The sequence below is a fragment of the Corticium candelabrum genome, chromosome 9 (genome assembly GCF_963422355.1).
Source record: "Corticium candelabrum chromosome 9, ooCorCand1.1, whole genome shotgun sequence".
NCBI classification, from domain to species: domain Eukaryota; kingdom Metazoa; phylum Porifera; class Homoscleromorpha; order Homosclerophorida; family Plakinidae; genus Corticium; species Corticium candelabrum.
The window spans coordinates 4,293,651-4,313,556 of NC_085093.1; the positions used below are offsets into that span (position 1 = coordinate 4,293,651).

General features: G+C 42.1%; 1 protein-coding gene across 1 annotated transcript; it reads left to right on the forward strand.

Moving 5' to 3' along the window:
- The first annotated feature begins 15,922 nt into the window (after window positions 1-15,922).
- Window positions 15,923-19,088, forward strand: LOC134184321 (uncharacterized). The gene is made up of 3 exons (XM_062651982.1): window positions 15,923-17,299; window positions 17,360-18,109; window positions 18,187-19,088. Exons 1-3 carry the CDS (start codon window positions 15,928-15,930, stop codon window positions 18,822-18,824), a joined length of 2,760 nt encoding a protein of 919 aa, XP_062507966.1. The 5' UTR covers window positions 15,923-15,927; the 3' UTR covers window positions 18,825-19,088.
- The last annotated feature ends 818 nt before the right edge of the window (window positions 19,089-19,906 follow it).

Below are 19,906 nucleotides of genomic sequence, written 5' to 3' on the forward strand. Positions count from 1 at the left end.
CATAGTGTTTAAGAGTGCTGTACTGCAATGACAGTCTACATGATTCCAACTACCTGCCATAGATATCGCTTTTCTTTGCTCAATCAAACCCTCCATCAACATAACACAGCAGCCCATATTTTGTTCTTTCTCAATGGTAACTGAATAAAATATACGCATACATACATTTACATCAAGTTAGTAATCGACTGCTTTAAATACACATAAAGCAGTAACTGAATATGGTTGGCAACTGTCAAAACAAATTTTCAAATCGTATATAAAATAAAAGATTATCCATCTATCGTCTTTACTCTACTGTACTCCTACTGTTGTTGAAGTCAACACTTCCCGCTTGCTTGCACTGCTGTACCCGGGGTACTGCTGTCACTATCGAGCCCGTGAATTTTCTTGTTTGTCTTGTCTTGAAACTGCTGCTCAAGTTTTCGTACATCGTCCATTGTCATTCCTGTCACCAAGAAGTAAGTTACAAAATAATCATCAAAAGATACACCACGAGTACAGCAACATTATTTATTACACTCTAGCGCAGCAGGGTTTTACAGTAAGAAAGTTTTCCTCGTAATATCAACAAAATTTTCTTTGTGGGAAGCTATGGCACTTTCGCCACACTCCAATTACTCACTATCAATTTCCAGCATTTGCTGAGCAAAGGTCGGCTGCTTTCATCACTCTACTCAGGCTATATGACAACAAACAGACATTGGCAAGCAATAAGCCATAGCTGTGGGGCAACAACAAAATAAAACGGGATATCGTTGTAGTAATGTGCACCTGACTCAACGCTATCACCTGCACTCACAATAAGATTGCATGTCAAGGACAAGATTATGACCATTTGACTTGATGAAACCTCAAATATCTCACTAATTAGCTTAGACTCTGCCTCACTGCTGCATTTGGGATAAGAAGTTGCACGTTTAGTCTAGTCTGGCATTTAGTAGGTAATTGTGTAGCTGCAGTTGAACATCCCCTATGTTATGTGTTGCGTGCATCTGCCATCGGGAGATATAGTAGACTAAAAGTTTTTGTGGGTGAGGAAATGTAGGTTGGCTACTCGACCCGTGCATGGGATGTAGAGTAATCCTTATAGAGCCCTGGGTAGACTGACAAGTTTTCAGTCAACATTCCAAAACCCAAATCAAACCAAACTATCGTAGTACAAGCATACGACCTTACGTTCTTAATCTCATATTTAATAATTTACTTCTCTGTGGTGTGTGCGTGCGTGTCCTGCATGTCATGGGTTTGCTATTTCCGAAATCACCATGCCAGCTATCAATCCATGCAAATACCTGCCGATGCCCAACAACAAGAATGTCACGTATCCCTAAAATGACAAAGAAACGTCTTCAATTGAATTGACTTGGAATCAAATTACTTGTAAACAAACCAAACAATTCTATGCCAAGTAGTACAAGCATCTGATACCAAGATAATCAATGTGACAAAGAAAGAGAAAAACAGATATCCACATGCGTAAAGATACAAAAGTCTAGCATATAACTTTGACACCAACAAGATCCTCTCTATAGTGTATTAACCTTAAGAAATGTACCAAGGCATTCATTTTCTTTGATAGCAATACAAAAGTAGAGAGTATTAGAGGAAATCAGGAAAGCATGAAAATGCTGTCTTCAACACAGGTAGAAATAACCGTAACAGAAAGATAACCAAAGTCACATTCACAAAAGGTAATAAACTACTGGGTGGTCAACATCAAATATATCAATCATCTCTAATCGTCGAGGATGGCGTCTTGCGAATTCTTCACGCACTGATTCTGTATCAACTGGTACATCTCTATAGATATAGAGAAGACATAGTCGCACAAGCCTCTAATTTCCCATAGTTGGTCTCATGTCCGTCTTGATTTGCTTTAGCCCACTGAAAGATCTTTCTGCAGAAAATGTTGTAACTGAAGACAAAAGGAAGGTGGCACCCTGAGGTTCCCTTCTGGCTATGCCCTGTCATAACATATGACAATAACCCAGTAAAATTAGAGCCTGTTGTATCGCAGGAGACTGATTTCTAAATATTTAAGCAAATTGAAACTGTCAAAATTGTTTAGTCAGAGAAGTCCGGCCAATGAAACCACCTACATGTATGTACCCAAATATACAAAACTTGACTGGACAACATTTGGAAACCATTAAGAATACGTAACCTTGACATAAACATAAGTTATTATATCCGTTTGAATCTTTCGAAGAAAGTGTCAACTTTAATGTGCAACCTTGACAACTCTGTTTGTTATTTCATCAGAATAGCCATTGACATGAACCCAGCTTCCGACAATCAATTCTTAGGGAAGTCACTAAAGAGTGAAAGCACGGTGCTACCCCGTGCTTTACTTTGCCTCGCAGTTTCAAACTTTCTGCGCTATGCTGGGAGTGGGCATACATGGTTTGCCTACGCTTGTGCGTGTGTTATACCACAAAGTTACATTTCCGTGATGAACGTCAAAGAACTCTTCTCGAGTCTCTTGGAAGCAGTTGCAATGAATAGCAATGTAATGATTCTTTGACGGAAAACACGAGTGAGGTTGCTAACTCACAGAAGAAAGCAAGCACAAGCGATATTGTATGACTCACCACCATTGGTTGCCTGCTGTTCCTGACGAGCCTAGTACACCAGAAAAAAATTGTGGTTTGATGTGCACGTTATATCAGCGCTATCAGACAAAGCAGCAAAGTCATATATACCAGTACTTGGTCAACGAAAGAGTGTACACGTCTTAGAAAAGACGGTAACAAACGACATAGTCTAACAAGATGCACCAGATGGCAGTTGCTCGTGAAATAGCAAAAGGAGAGGCTGAAAATGATGATGGAATTCAGCGAGCATTTGAAACATGAATGTGCCTTCAGCAAAAGGCTTTGACAGGTGCGATCCAAACAACACACATTTTGGAAAAGGAAGAAATCTAACTTCTACTTAGAGCCACACTCGTTGGTGTATTGCTGTGACATGCTTTGAATGAAAACATCCTAGAGACTTCACTGATTCTCCTTTCTGACAACACCGCATTCATGCTAATGGCCAGACACACTTGCTAATAGCCAGACATACTATAAGTACAGATAAACATGTAACAAACCAGCAATGTCTACTTATTTCATCAAACATATTTTTGTAATTTCACACAAGATAAAAATCTATTAAAGAAGAACTCTCACCAAATACTAAAACTTGTTGAAAGAAAGATACAAGTCCTGGTATCTTCCTGCAGAAAACCCACGGTCCAGACAGCCACAGAAACAGAGAATCGGCCAATGAGTTGTTCAGACGATTCCCCGTATGTAAACGAAGTCTTACTCTCTCGAAGTACTACTTGTGGTTTGTTTAATCATACTGAGTGCTCCTAACGCACCCAAAATTCAGTGAGACATGATCTATGAGCTAGTCTAAGAAGGGCCTCCTTCTGAGGTTGTATTGAAACAGTCCATACTTGCATGATAACTTTGGGGTCCCAGTTTGCTGTAGTCAATAAATCACAACTTGACACCATATGTCTCACAATCCTCACCTTGAAATGTGCACAGATATCGGTCTTCCTTGCTAACCCACAATCAGAGGTACGCGTATGCCACATACGGGTACTAAACACGCCTACGCAGGTAATTTCAATGCTTTATTTTTCATTACGGTAAACTTCTGCAGTAAACGGTTGAAAGGGGTTGTGTCATGAAGTGACAGCTTTTATCTGAAAGATAGTTGATTTTGGTGAGAATTCTCCTTTAATTAATAGGATCTGAATAAAGAATCTGAAAATTTTACTATAATGTCATACATGACCATGTGCCGATATTGCTCTAAAGATCAACTAAATGTGAATAAGACGAGCCATAACTCAAATACCTTACTTATCACATCAACTACTAACAAACAATTAATTCTTACTCTGTGTATACACGATTCCACTTTTGTCTGAAGACCCGACACCCCAAAGTGAACCTTTACCAACTTGTATGAGCACACGATTGGTTTTTTATGAGAATGCAACACAAAAAACACACATCAAGTATTAAGGATGTGACAAACATTGTTTCAACAGCATTTATCGTAAACCTTCCAATCAGGCTGCAGAGGACCACGATCAGTCTTCGTAGACCTAAACAAAGAACAAATCCAAGCTACTCAAGAACATGACTATAACACGACTGTTCATCCAATCACTGGGGTATCTGCTCGATACTGTTTGTTTGACAAACTACATGAGGGTAACACCAAGCAAGAGATTGAAGTGTTGCGTAGAACACAGCATGTACCTGAGTTAAATGACATTATCAATACTGAATCTGAAGAGCAACTGCATAATGCAAAGGGGAGAGACAGATATTTCATGAACAGCATGAACGCAATGAGGCGCATATTTTTATTTAGATCTAATGTTAATCAAAGGAATGCACGTCTCAATACGGCTGCTACTGAACACTTGCGTCAAGCATTACACTGCTCAACAGCTGTTGACAATTTTGGACGAGCTGTAGCTGCAGGTACTGGTACTGCAACAGTTTATTGGGTCATCACTAAATGCACCTCTTTTGTATAGGCTCTTCCACCACAATTGGTACTCATTTAGGTATCACAGTCACAATTTATATATTGTAAACTCACTCTTTGATTAAAACTTGTGTATATACATAGGTAATCCTCCTTTGGCAACATCGTATACAGCAAGAAACCAACAGACTTCACAAAACAGTCTGAGTCATCCAGGTCTGTGTCTATGTACTTTGTCCATCAAAATCGTAAAGTATAGCGTCATTTCGTAGCTATGTTAATTGGCTACAGGTTGCTAAATTGTGTTAAAAATGTAATAGTCGAATTGTAAGGTAATAATGTTTCAATAGATGTTGCTGTTTATATGTCATTTCAGACATCGTGCGTTGTACATAAGAAATTGGTCGATGAAAATTTTACACTATAATGTCGCTTTTAGCTATGTTAATTGGCTACAGGTTGCTAAAACCTGTTTGAACGATGTAATTGCAGATTTGCTGTATAATAATGTTTCAATAAATGTTGCTGTAAATATAGCGAAACTTCATTGCAGTTGTTTCCTGTTTTCTCTAAACTTTTTTCTCATGTATTGTTACTTCTGTTTCTCTTTCTGTCTACTGATGAAAAGTCATCACAGACATGCACTTCTATGTATGTATGTATGCAGGAAGTTCTGATAAAGCTAAAGTTCATGGAACCAATAAAGACATTGGAACACAAAAATCTGTTCAAGCAGGCAAGCAAAGCAATCAAAGTAAAAACAACAAATACCATTATTCTAAACCCTGTGTTTGTGCATGCTTTAGAACTGAAACTAGAAAATTTTCAGATCTTAAGAGAGCTATGGAACAATCATGCTTAGAAATACATGACCTCAACCTCAACAGAGCTCGCTTGCATAAAAAAGTTCAGATTTCAGGACTTCGGTTTCGCGGCAGAATGCCTACAGATGGCAATTGCATGTTTCATGCAGTTCAAGACCAGCTTGAACGAGTTCATTCAACAGAAAAGTACAGTCACAGTGAATTGCGAGCAAACACAGTTGCTTATCTTGAAGCTCACCCCTTTCTTGTAAGAAATTATATATATATATATATATTTGCATATATATATATTTTGCATTAACTTATACATATATAATATATATAATAAGATTATACTATAATTATATTATACTATACCATAATAAGATTAATACTTTCATCATCTGATTACCTTGCATATCCAGGATACAGAAGGCAAACCTCTTGATATGTCACACTTTGTTGTTAACAAAGGCTGGGCAAGCTAGCTGATTAATCTGAGAAGAAATGGAACATGGGCTGATCACATAGCAATGTTGGCTGTAGCAACATTTCTTTCCTATAACATCAGAATAATTAGTAGCGCAGTTGGCACCGGAGACTGCTTTGATATTATAGTTGAGCCAAATGGACACACAGCTAGACATGACATTCCCTTACTTCTTGGACACTACTCTGAAAACCACTATGAAAGCCTGGACATTGCAATTAATGGTATTATTTGCGTAACTCTAATTATGCTATGCTCTTATTAGACAGTGGTTGTCAGATACACCAAGACAGACAGGAGAAACATATATGTGGATGATAACTGGCGTGACATTACTGTGAAAGTAAAACTCTCAGTACTTATTTCTCATGCACATCACAAAATCGTTTCTTGTTTTCTACAGAATGCTCCAAGGCAGCTAGACAGTTGCAGCTGTGGAGTCTACTGTTAAATGGTAAATGTTATTTTCAACTGTTTTCTATGTAAATCTTGCACAACGACTTCTACCAATCTGTGAACTTTTTAGTACATGAGACAAGAAGTAGTCACTAATAACCAACACTTCTTTGAGGTAGACAACCTATATGTTTAACTAGGCAAGGATGCTAAGGACGCACGTCCCTCCCATGCACAAGCTGTGCTTCATCCGTAGTCGGTCCAAATTACTTAATTAACTCGCCCTATACCTCATCTGAACATTATACTACCGGAACTGTTACTTCTACCCTAACTGGAAAGTCTATTTAGTGACATCATAAATATTAACTATCACCACACCACCACTCAGCAAAATCATGGATCCGTCGCTGGTATGGGTGTAGGTTACTGCCACACAAAACGCAAAAAACTCGTAGATCAAACAACTACAATGGAGATGCTTGAAGTGTACTGTTCATGCATATATAACTCTAGGCTCGAGTGTCTAGCCAGTCGTCTCCCTCAGGAAGAGCAAGATCTAGCAAACTCTAACCTGTTTTGCAACTCATTGTCTAGACGGATACAGACGTGTCAACAAATAGACTTCCGGTCTCAAAAATCGTATCCGATGTCGCAGCTGCATGCCAGTAAAGTTTGCTACGAAAGCGCACAGAACGCGGCTGTGTGCATTTGGCTTAGACTACTTAGCATTGGAATTCCTGTATACGCGTAAAGCACGTTCTAAGGCAAGTGTTGCACAAGTGGCAAGGCTCTAAGTATAATTTCGGACAATACGTAGCCCACCCATTTCTACAAATCTAGATGGGTTGCGCGAGATAACGGTGGTACTACGGTATACAGTCTGCGCGTCAAAGCGAGTAGATGGATCCAACAATCAGATCACTCGTCGTAGTACCCGTTGTGCTGGCTGCACTAGGGCTGCCCGTCGTTACTTGCGACGTTAGCCTGCTGTGTGTGCCAACTATTGGGCACTTGAAATGTCGATGCAACGGATTTGGTGTCTACTCGCCGCTGTACAGAGCAATGTGCAGTCAAGAAACGGGTATTTGTAACTGTAACGCAACGCTTCACGTCGACGGCGCTCACTGCGACGCGTGTGAGGAAGGATTTCTGAACGAGAACGGTGAGACCGTAGCAGGAAATGATGGATGCCCACTCGCTCACATGGATGCCGTGACCTTCGATGCTCTCTCAGATCCTGAACCCCTCGTTCAAAACGTAAAACTCGATCAGAATGGAGAGAAGATCACAGCAACGACTAGAAGACTGAAACGTTTTGCTCTAGATGCTCCGGTGGGCGTGGTGTCTAGTGACCGTGTCAGAGTGTCTGCATCATACCACAATGTGTCTGCTAGAGGACTACCAAAAAACACAGCTGCAGTGGGATTGCTCGACATGTCAGCCGTCTCCAATAATTCTGAGAGCGAGTTTGAACTGTTCGGTCGCATCTTTGAAGAGAATGTCAAGGTAGAAGTGGAGCCCGAAAAGACAGGTGAAGATGACGCCGTGTACCCGTACTTGTACGACTCTCGCACAAACTCTCTTGAAGCAATGGGGCTTGCGGTCGGTGGAAAGAATTCGACTGTGATTCAGTTTTTTACGAATTCTTTGTCACAAGTTGTTCTTGTTTCCGTTTCTCGCGCAACACTTTCGCAGTGGATGAGAAGTCATTCTATTGATACAGGATTTACTCCTCGGCGCAACGGTTGGCCTTTGTCCACAACGCTTCTTTGGCCGACATACAACGGGATGACGATATTTGCAAGGTGGTTCTTTGTTTCTAAAGAAAAGACACTGCAGACTGCAAGTAAGGAATGGTCGAACGACTTGCTTGATCGCATGCTGACGCTCCTGCAAGTGCGCTGCTCCGACCCACCACCTCAACCGGAGTCCGTATCCGATCTAGAAACGTTTGAAGTTCTCATCCATGCTCTCTTTGTGTCTCACGCTCCTCAGATTATTTGGATGGAAAAGTCTAACGAATACGAAGTTATGCTCGGTCATGCCGTTCTGGTGTACAAATACAGCATGGGAGAGTTTGTCTTTTATGACCCTCGCTTCGGACCTGAAGCGCAAACGCTGTCGTTTGACTTGTCTACAGAAACGTTTGACCCTTACCGTAACGGCGGATATAACCGATTTCGTGTCTACAGCCACACAGCCTTCCAACTGAGCGACAGATATGGAAACGATTTACAATCAGACGTCTACCGCCTTTAAAAATACCAACTCTCCAGGTAAGCTGATTGATGCACAAAATTGCGAATAAATTAATGATTTGCACTTGATATGACAGACATTGTATTCGATCCGTTTGATACCAAAATAAAGGCCAACTGGATTACTGTACGTGGCAGAGTTATTCCCAAGCCTGGTCAGCCGTTGCCTGCCGTTGTCTTTTCTTATGTGTTTAGTAATGATTCTGAGGGACAATCCGTAGCTCGCGGACGCGTGCTTCTAGATTCTTTCGGCCACTTTACCAAAGTTATAGTAGACATCGACAATGGACAGTCTAAGATTGTATTTGTCGCTGGCGGATACGTTCCATTGAGATACGTATCTAAGAAGAGGCGTAGTTCCCTTCTCCTAACTTACGACCTGATAGTAGCAAGTATATTTTTTTACCATAGCTATTTTCATCGGCGCATAGAAAGAACAGGGAAACCAAATTTGCTAACCGTGACGCTTACGTGGGATGACGGGTCGTCTGACATTGATTTACATGTCTATGAACCAAGGGGAAGACACATTTCTTACTGGAATAGAGGAGGGTTTGGTACCTCATTCTTGGATCATGACAACAGGCGAGGTTACGGTCCAGAGCATTACATCGTTGATGCCGATTTTGTAGGAAGACTAAAAGGCACGTACAAAATTCGGGTACACTCTTTTATTGTTCGTGGCAAGAATAAAGGCAGAAGCATCCGCTGGACACTTAGAATAGAAGGAACGACGCAAGATGGCACTAAGAAGATTACAGGAGTTTTGCGATACTCAAACAGTTGGAGTTCGACATACGAAGTAACAATAGAAAGTATGTCATTCAATTAGCAAGTTATTTCATTATATGTCAAGCCAAACCGAAAAATTGTCAAGTTTGGATAACCCCACCGACCGTATTTCTCAAAGGATTTTTGCTCTGACAATTTTACGTATCTATAGCCACAGCAGTCTTGCAGTGCAGTGCGGACGCTCCAGTTTTGTTAAAGTCAACTACGTAAATATATTTCTTGTTCAAGTAGCATGCCTGCCTTATACGTCATAGTAACAGAGGGTCGACAATGTTTGGTAAACGGTAGAACGCTGAGAGTAACCGAAAGCCGAACGCCGGACAGCTTATACTAATGAAAGTATGTGGGACGTCACACGCCTATTATGTTGAACACGTGCAGAATGCTGAAGCGAGAAATCGATATCAGGCGGCTTTGACAGACAACGTATATACATACACACATACATACACACACACACACACACACACACACACACACACACACACACACACACACACACACACACACACACACAGAACTTCATACATAGAATTTGGAAAACTTATTTTGTTTGCAGTTACAAGCGTGGCAACTGTTGAAATGATTACCGATCAATCTCGGTCTGTAACTTAATTAAATTAAGTAAGGCTGCATACAGTAACTTGCGCAAGCCGAACGTCAACCCAGCGTAACGCCAACCGAAGGTAAGGTCAGCGTCCTACTGAACACCTTTTACCAAAACTCTATGTTATGACCAGCGTCAAAGACGTTGAACTAGACTCGAGCTCATGGACGACGAAGAATGTTGGTAAGAATGCATACAGCAACAACAGCGATGCTTTTTACTTCACGTGCGTTAAGAATGGCCTCGGACGCCAGGAATTTTTACAACTGATAAGACATTGCTGGGTTGCGCTCAGACATGTTACTGCAAATCACTAGGTTTCAGCGTCTTATACTATGTTCGTGTTATACGTTGGGCTGACGCTCAACTTGCATGCGTACGTTACTGTAAACCAGAGATGCTGATGTCATTAGCATCTAGGAAAACAGCGATTGCTGGACGCACCTCGTACAGCTAGGGGATGAAGGTACACAAACAGCAGTGGATCGTCTGATTAATGACCTAAGTGACTACTGTCGTAGCAATAGTAAAAAGTGAAGAGAAGAACTATCCCGACTGACCCCATTTTCATCCGAACTTGACAATTATTTCGCTTTAGCCCAATAAGACAATAATTTTGCTTTGTTGGTTTACATTTGAAAATTTGGCGTTTTACCTGCAGCTGTACATTTTATTGCTATTGCTGACAGAGGCGTCAACTGTTCATTGGGTGCCGTCTATCATTACTCCGCTCAGCTGTGGAAGAACGTACTTGCATTGCCCAAAAGAGGAAAAGAAGCAAACGTGTCTCTACTGAAGGAGTATAACCCAAAAGCGAGTAAAGAAGGAGGCGTTGAACTGCTGAGCGAATCGTCTTCGGACGTCTGTAGCTACAGAGGATGGCGTCTTAGAGGAGACAGTTGGAAAAACGAAAGTGTTGCTATCTCACGCATCCATTATTCCGAACGCGGCACGCGCTATCTTCCTGTCTTTATGCATACTGACTGGAGTGTTGTTCAAGCGAAGTGGAACGAGTTGATAAATCATGCAAAACGATACCCGTATGCAGAGCAGCCAGGGCCAATCATCAGGTATCCTCAATCGATCTATATTATCGGAGACAACGTCACCAACTCCAACACGTTCGTTCGCTGGCTTTTCGATAGTTCTGGCCTGGCTTACAGCGAAATGAACTGGTTTCATCCCGGACGGTATTCACCCAAACCCGTTTCAACGGAATCATTCAATGGAACGCTATTTTGTGTTGGAAGTCCGACCGTACCGCTTTGCGACCGCATTGCCACCCTATCAAAGCAATTACTGTGACCGCTATATGATCTACTGTCCAGATTTTCTTGTTTAGACACAAAGCTACACGTAGGATTAGAACACAATGAGACAAAATCCTGTCGGACAGAGACTGTTAGTGCACGTAAAGCGATTTTAGTCTGTTCTCTGTATCTGCATGCAAATTGTAGCTGTTTCACTTTGCCTTTAGAAATCTCGGTTTTCTCTGAGTCAAGCTAGAAACAATTAGAACATATGAAAAATCTAATTGCGTGGATAACCCATACTATGTGAAAACAGTTACCCGTATGCAGAGCAGCCAAGCTGGTGTTCACAATCTATAGTATAGATATCGGCGACTATGTTAAGTCTTACTTAGAACGCAGCAGAAACCATGACAACAAAGCAACCGAAAGAGATAAGACAAAGTACAAGAACACGCGACACATTGACTCTCGCGCCCGGAATTTTCATACGAACACCGGACAACACTAGAGTGAGAAAGTCTGGAGACGAGGCTAATCCCAACCAAGAACAGAGTAATTATTTATGTATCATGTTATGAAACATTAGAAGTTTGTAATGCACTACATACGGTGTTCTCTACAGGCAAACGTTACAAAGGCTTTAATACTGACTGAATTCTTTAAACACATGCGCATAAGACCTTAAAGCGTTGCTCTGAGGTAAATATACCTCTACCCAATAGCTTTGCTTAAAATCACGTCTAGTTGAGCCACTGCAAAATGTTGTTGTGTTTCTATGTATTTAATTTAGCAATTAGTCAGTTCACCTACCAAATTTTAAGAAATGTAGGTCTGGCTACGCCCGTTTAGAATTGCAGAGTCTCTGCTGCAAACAATAGACGCTCTTTCCGTCTTTTGCATCTAGGCATGGATGCGGAGGGCGCGCGTCCATCCATCAACCCCTTACTGGGTCTCAGACACAATTATCAGTTCGTATTATGTTTTCTCCCAGTTCACGAATAAGTGTAGCATCCGTCGTCGGTCCATTAACTTTCCCTACCTTATCCGGGACACTTATACTTCCGGGACTGTTACTTCGACTGCAAACCTTAAGGATGAAAAGTCAATTTATAGTTTTGAAACTTGTTTTCTAAACTTGTTCGTAAGTTTTTATTTTATACTTTCAAAATAATATATTTATATTGACGTCAATTAAAACGACCATATAAGATGAAATATTTTAAGGAATTTATTTTGGCAGATTTTCAACGACTGCCAATATAAAATCCGCCATTAATTTGGCCTACGGGATATGTTGACGTCATCAGGCACTTGGATCAGCAAGAATGTGCTTATGCAGTAGTTGGAGACCATTCAGTAAGCAGGGAAATGTAAACCACGAACACAGCTGTCAATCACAAACACATCAAGACGAGCCTCGCGAGCCAAGCCTTCCCCCGTTCTCACTGTGCGACCTCACGTGCTGTTCGCCTGATTGCACGTGAGAGGAGGTACTTGAGCCAGAACTACTCGCACGAAAATCCGTACGTCCTCTGATAACGTTCAGCGGCATATTTGCGTCACGAAACATGACCTAAATACATTGTTTTCATTGGTCAGTGACCTGATGCAATTAGAGTCACTGGAACAGTTTAGCTACATCGACACGCGTATTGTTGTATTTAGCCCACGGGGTTGATTGTATCTCTAGCGTTTAATTAGCAGAGGACTCATAGGTAATTACATACGCTGGTCAACCTGCGAAACGACATAGGCGCCTAGAGTCTCTTTGCTGCACTTACCCTGACGCGTAAATTCCTACACCTTTCAGAGTATTAGCGTTCTGCTTTACACATGTATCAACAACGCATGGAGCCAGACAACAGAGCTGCAAAAATTGCCTGGTGAGGAAGTGATGTACGTACAGTTACCTTCGCTAAGCAGCTGGTTTGTCGCTATGGTCTCAATACCAAGGAGACTTTGGCCACAATCTTCCAGTTCCTTTAGTTGTTGTTGCCTCCATGCTGCTAGGGAAACTTTCATCCGATCTACGTCACTGTCACTGATCTACAACAAAGATAACGTTAATTATGATTATGTGCTTGGAGGAACATATCGAACCTTTTTCTTTTTGAAATTAAGAGCACGTGAACGCTTTTGAGCCTTCTTCTGTCTCTGCCCCTTGGAGTACACTAAAAGCTGATGTTCGTCACATTCAAAGCGGAGCAGTGGCTGCAGCGTGGTTAGCAGAATTGTGACAGCTTTCTGTTGGAGGCCAGCGCTTCTGTCATGGCCTTTCTAATACAGTCTTCTTGTTATTATTTCTTGAAGGGCTCTGTCCACTCTCTTCGCTTTCAGTTCTTGATCTCTGTACAGCAACGCTGCAGCGGCCTTTCTGCCATCTCTGCCTGCTCTTCCAAATATATATTTGTGAATTAGTATACTGTGCTATGACAATTTGGGAAACTATCATTACAGTATCACGTACCTAGAACATCTGGGTTGTACTCTGTAAAATTCCGAAATGGATCACCAATCTGACGTTGTTTACATCTATGCCCTGGAACACCAAGCTTTGATTATATGTCTAAATACCATTTCTGGTGCATACTGTTTCTCTGCTTACTATTCCAAACCCAATGGTTGCTACAACTACAACTATGGTGTCATCCCTAAAGTCTGCCTCTGTTCTTTGCCTAGTGGATTTTGTAAGACAAGAGTGGTGGATACCAACTCGTCCGAGCCTGGACAGAAGCTGCCAGATTGTAGTGGCCGTGTCCTTGGTATTGACAAATATTATTCTTTTGCAACAAGTGTTACTGTCCAGCTTGTCAACAACTGGCATCAAATTTTTCTATGGGCAAGACCATTATGATAGCCAAAAACATCTCCAGTGACAGTTTATGCACTTTTTATACCTCAGTGCTGTTCTACTTTCTGTAAAAAAATAGAACAGGTTTGGTCTGTTTAAAGGTCCGTTGATTTGCACTGGCTCATGAAATCCAACTCTCTCACTAATTGTTTTAATTGTTGCTCCGGTTGCAGTTGCTGTTAGGACCATGATAGGACACTCAAGGTGTACTCTCAAAAGATGCAAATTTGCAATCTGTTCTCTGAATGTGTCTCCCCTACTGTAAACAGAACGTCTGGTCAAAGAGCAAATTTTAGTTTTCTCATATGTAATGCCATTTTAGTAAATTTACCACTCTGCTACACATTGTGCTTCTTCAATTGCTAGCAGACAGATATTGCTTGTGAAGGCTTTGTCTTTCACAAATTTCAACCACTTTGGGCTCAGTGCACATTTAGGAGAAAGAAAAACTATACGTGAATAGAATACAGTCAATGTAGGTACACTGGTATACCACTTGCAAAGAATGTTAATGGATATTCTGGTCACCAAGTTGATATTGTGCTGTTTTAAACTGCCCAATTTTAATTGCGTAAATTGTGACGGCTCAACGTAGTACGTGGCCCGAATTTGAAGATCTCGCAACTTTTTAACCTGTATGCATCAGTGATGCATGAAACATCAAACAAGGAAATTAGGAACAGGACCTGTTCGTTCATCAGTGCACTGAGAGGGCTGATAACTACTAGTAGACAGCAAGCAGTCCTGCTTCATAATAAAGAAGGCAGCTGATAGCACAGAGATGTTCCAGTGCTAGTTGTAAGTCATACGAACTACAACATCATGTCCTTCCAAGGCAGCCTGAATCGCTTCAAGGTGGCCTTCACGGAAGTCTGGGTACCCAAACACTTCTCTGAGCGTCGCTTTTGCATGACCAGCGTCCACAGACTGCCAACAGCCATAGTCACATGGAAAGGCTACTTCTTCTGGCAAAGTCAATTTACCGCGCAAACTGTTTCAGCCAATAACAGAAACTGGCACGTGAATGGTTTGGTGTGTTTGTCTGCTTCACGCACCATTACCTAGTTAGAAGTCAAATGCTGGATTATCATATTGCATGTTACTCTCCTGACTCGTGCAAATGCATACTCATTATAATCGTGTTAGGTCAAATGTTAATCAATTTAGGTCAAGTTTCGTGACGTGAACATGCCGCTGCACGTCATCAGCTGAAGTACGGATTTTCAACCAAGCCTTCTCTCCATGCGAGCAGTTCCGGCTCAAGCACCTCCTCTCAAGCACCTCCTCTCACGTGCAAGTAGGCGAACAGCACGTGAGGTCGCACAGTGAGGACGGAAGAAGGCTTGGCTCGCGAGACTACATCAAGACCACTTATGGTAAGGCATATATCAATTATCAAACAACGATTTCCAACCGCCAAAAATAAAGTTCGTCAATGTCTATGCTTTGTCCGTCAATTTCTTAGCAAACCACCAAAATATATTCCCGCCACTGTTGGATCTTGTGTATGGTATCACCGCACCACCACTCAGCAAAAATCGTGCATGGATCTGCCGCTGGCACTTATACACACACATACACAAAACGCAGAAACCCATCGATCAAACAAGTATTGAAGAGACGCACGTTAGTAAATATATCCGGTTTTACAACTCACTGTGTATACGGATGCAGACGTGTCAACAAGTATACACGTCCGGTCACAACAAACTGTCCGATGTCGCATTTGCCAGTAAATTCGTTACGAAACGCGTACAGAACGCAGCTGTACGCAACAAAGCGGATTTAGCTTAGCCTGCTTAGCATTAGACTTTTTATGTACTCGCAGAGCACATTTAAGTCGGGTGTCGCAAAGGTGGCAAGGCTCTAAATATCATTTCAGAAAATACCTAGCCCACCCATCTTACCAATATAGATCGGTGGACAAGATAACGGTGTCACTACAGTCTTCCGCGTCAAAGTGAGTAGATGGATACAACAAGTAGATTACTCGTCGTCGTCGTTATTGCGCTGGTTGCAGTAAAGTTGCCCGTTGTTACCTCCGACGTCAACTCTCTGTGTGAGCCAACTGCGCACATGAAATGTCGATGCAACGGATTCGGTGTCTACTCGTCGCTGTACAGAGCGATGTGCAGTCAAGAAACGGGTATTTGTAACTGTAACGCAACGCTTCACGTCGACGGCGCTCACTGCGATGTGTGCGAGGAAGGATTTCTGAACGAGAACGGTGGGACCGTACCAGGAAATGATGGATGCCCACTGGCTCACATGGGTGCCGTGACCTTCGATGCTCTCTCCGATCCTGAACTTCTCGTCCAAGACGTAGGACTCGATCCGAATGGAGAGAGGATCACAGCAACAACCAGAAGACTAAAACGGTTTGCTCTGGATGCTCCGGTAGGCGTGGTGTCTAGCGACCGTGTCAGAGTGTCTGCATCATACCACAATGTGTCTGTGAAAGGACTTCCAAAAAACGCAGCTGCAGTGGGATTACTCGACATGTCAGCCGTCTCCAATGATTCTGAGAGCGAGTTCGAACTGTTTGGTCGTGTATTTAAAGAGAATATTAAAGTAGAAGTGGAGCCGCATAAGACAGGTGAAGATGACGTCGTATACCCGTACTTGTACGACTCTCGCACAAACTCTCTTGAAGCAATGGGGCTTGCAGTCGGTGCGGAGAATTCGACTGCAATTCAGTTTTTTACGACTTCTTTGTCACAAGTTGTTTTTGTTTCCGTTTCTCGCACGACACTTTCACAGTGGATGAGAAGTCATTCTATTGACACAGGATTTACACCTCAGCGCAACGGTTGGCCTTCGTCTACAACTTTTCTTTGGCCGACGTACAACGGGATGACGATATTTGCAAGGTGGTTCTTTGTTTCTAAAGAAGAGACTCTGCAGATTGCGAGTAAAGAATGGTCGACCGACTTGCTTGACCGCATGCTGACACTGCTGCAAGTGCGCTGCTCTGACCCACCGCCTCAACCGGAGTCCGTGTCCGATATAGAAACGTTTGAAGTTCTCATCCATGCTCTCTTTGTCTCTCACGCTCCGCAGCTTATTTGGATGGAGAATTCTGACGAATTTGGGGTACCCGGTTATGCCGTCCTCGTTTACAAATACAGCATGGGAGAGTTTTCATTCTATGACCCCCGCTTGGGATCGGAAGAGCAAACACTGTCGTTTGACTTGTCTACTGAAAGGTTTGATCCTTACCCTAACGGCGAATACAACCGATTTCTTGTCTACAGCCACACAGCTTTCCAACTAAGTGACACTGATATGGAAACGATTTACAATCAGACATTTAGCGCATTCAACGATTCCAATGCTCCAGGTAAGATTATTGATGCACAAAATTGCGAAATAAATTGATGATTTGCACTTGATATGACAGACATTGTGCTCGATCCCTTTGATACCAACATAACGGCCAACTCGATTACCGTACGTGGCAGAGTTGTTCCTAAGCCTGGTCATTCATTGCCTGCCGTTGTTTTTTCGTATGTGTTTAGTAATGATTCTGAGGGACAAGCCGTCGCTCGCGGACGCGTGCTTTTAGATTCTTCCGGTCGCTTTACAAAAGTTATAGTAGACATCGACAATGGACAGTCTAAGATTGTATTTGTAGCTGGCGGATACGTACCATCGAGAATCGTTTCCAGGACGAGGCGTCGCTTTCATTTTAGACCTTACGGGCCGACAATAGCAAGTCTGTATAACCTTCACGGCTATTTCCAACGACACATAACCAGAACAGGAAAACCAAATTTGCTCACTGTGACACTTACATGGGATGACGGAGCGTCTGATATTGACTTACACGTTTTTGAACCAGGTGGAAGACACATTTATTACGTAGATAAAGGAGGGTTTGGTACCCCATACTTGGATTATGACAACACCCACGGTTACGGTCCTGAGCATTACATCGTTGATTCAGATTTCCAAGCATCGCCGAGCGGAACATTAGAAGGCACGTATACTATTCAAGTACACTATTTTGCAGATCATGGAAAAATTGAAGGCAGAAGCATCCGGTGGACTCTTAGAATAGAAGGAACGACGCAAGATAGACCTGTAAAGTTTTCAGGAGTTTTGAAAACCGAATACAGTTGGAGTGAGAATTACGACGTAACAATAGACGGTGTGTATTCTATTATATAATAACCTAAATCATACCTTGTTAGTTTTTATTGACAAATGTCGGTGTTTTTTCTGCAGCTGTACATTTTATTGCTATTGCTGACAGAAGAGTCGACTGTTCATTGGGTGCCGTCTATCATTACTCCGCTCAGCTGTGGAAGAACGTACTTGCATTGCCCAAAAGAAGAACAGAAGCAAAAGTGTCTCTACTGAAGGAGTATAACCCAAAAGCGAGTAAAGAAGGAGGCGTTGAACTGCTGAGCGAATCGTCTTCGAACGTCTGTAGCTACAGAGGATGGCGTCTTAGAGGAGACAGTTGGAAAAACGAAAGTGTTGCTATCTCACGCATCCATTATTCCGAACGCGGCACGCGCTATCTTCCTGTCTTTATGCATACTGACTGGAGTGTTGTTCAAGCGAAGTGGAACGAGTTGATAAATCATGCAAAACAATACCGGTATGCAGAGCAGCCAGGGTCAATCAGCAAGTATCCTCAATCGATCTATATTATCGGAGACAACGCCACCAACTCCAACACGTTCGTTCGCTGGCTTTTCGATAGCTCTGGCCTGGCTTACAGCGAAATGAACTGGTTTCATCCCGGACGGTATTTACCCAATCCCGTTTCAAAGGAATTATTCAAAGGAGAGCTATTTTGTGTTGGAGGTCCGACCGTCCCGCTTTGCGACACTATTGCTATCCTATCAAAGCGATGACTGTGACCGCTAGATGATCTACTGTCCAGATTTTCTTGTTTAGACACAAAGCTACACGTAAGATTAGAGCACAATGAGACAAAATCCTGTCGGAAAGGAACTGCTAGTGCACGTAAAGCGATTTTAGGCTGTTCTCTGTATCTGCATGCAAATTGTAGCTGTTTCACTTTGCCTTTAGAAGTCTCGGTTTTCTCTGAGTCAAGCTAGAAACAATTAGAACATATGAAAATCTAATTGCGTGGACAACCCAAACTATATGAAAACAGTTACCCGTATGCAGAGCAGCCCAGCAGGTGTTCACAATCTATAGTATAGATATCGGCGACTATGTTAAGACTTAGTTAGAACACAGCAAAAACCATAACAACAAAGCAACTGAAAGAGATGAGACAAAGTACAAGAACACGTGACACATTGATTCTCGCGCCCGGAATTTTCATACAAACACCGGACAAGACTATCGCGAGAGAGTCTGGAGACGAGGCTAAGCCCAACCAAGAACAGAATAATTGGTTATGTATCATGTCATAAAACATTAGAAGTTTTTTAATGCACTAAATAAAATGTTCTCTACAGGCAAACGTTACAAAGGCTTTAATACTAACTGAATTCTTTAAAACACATGCGCATAAGACTTTAAAGCGTTGCTCTGAGGTAAATATACCTCTAACCAACAGCGTTGCTTAAAATTTCGTCTGGTTGAGCCGCTGCATAATGTTTTTGTATTATTTTTTTTATTAAATTTGGCAATTTCTCAGTCCACCTACCCAATTTTAAAAAATATAGCTCTTGCTACGCCCATCTAGAATTGCAGAGTCTCTGCTGCAAACAATAAACGCTCTTTCCGTCTTTTGCATCTAGGCTTGGGCGCGGAGGGCGCGCGTTTTTCTCTCAAGCCTTTACTGGGTCTCAGACACAATTATCAGTTCGTATTATGTTTTCTCCCAGTTCACGAATGAGTGCAGCATCCGTCGTCGGTCCATTAACTTGCCCTACCTTATCCGGGACACTTATACTTCCGGGACTGTTACTTCGACCGCAACCCTTAAGGATGAAAAGTCAATTACAGTTTTGAAACTCGT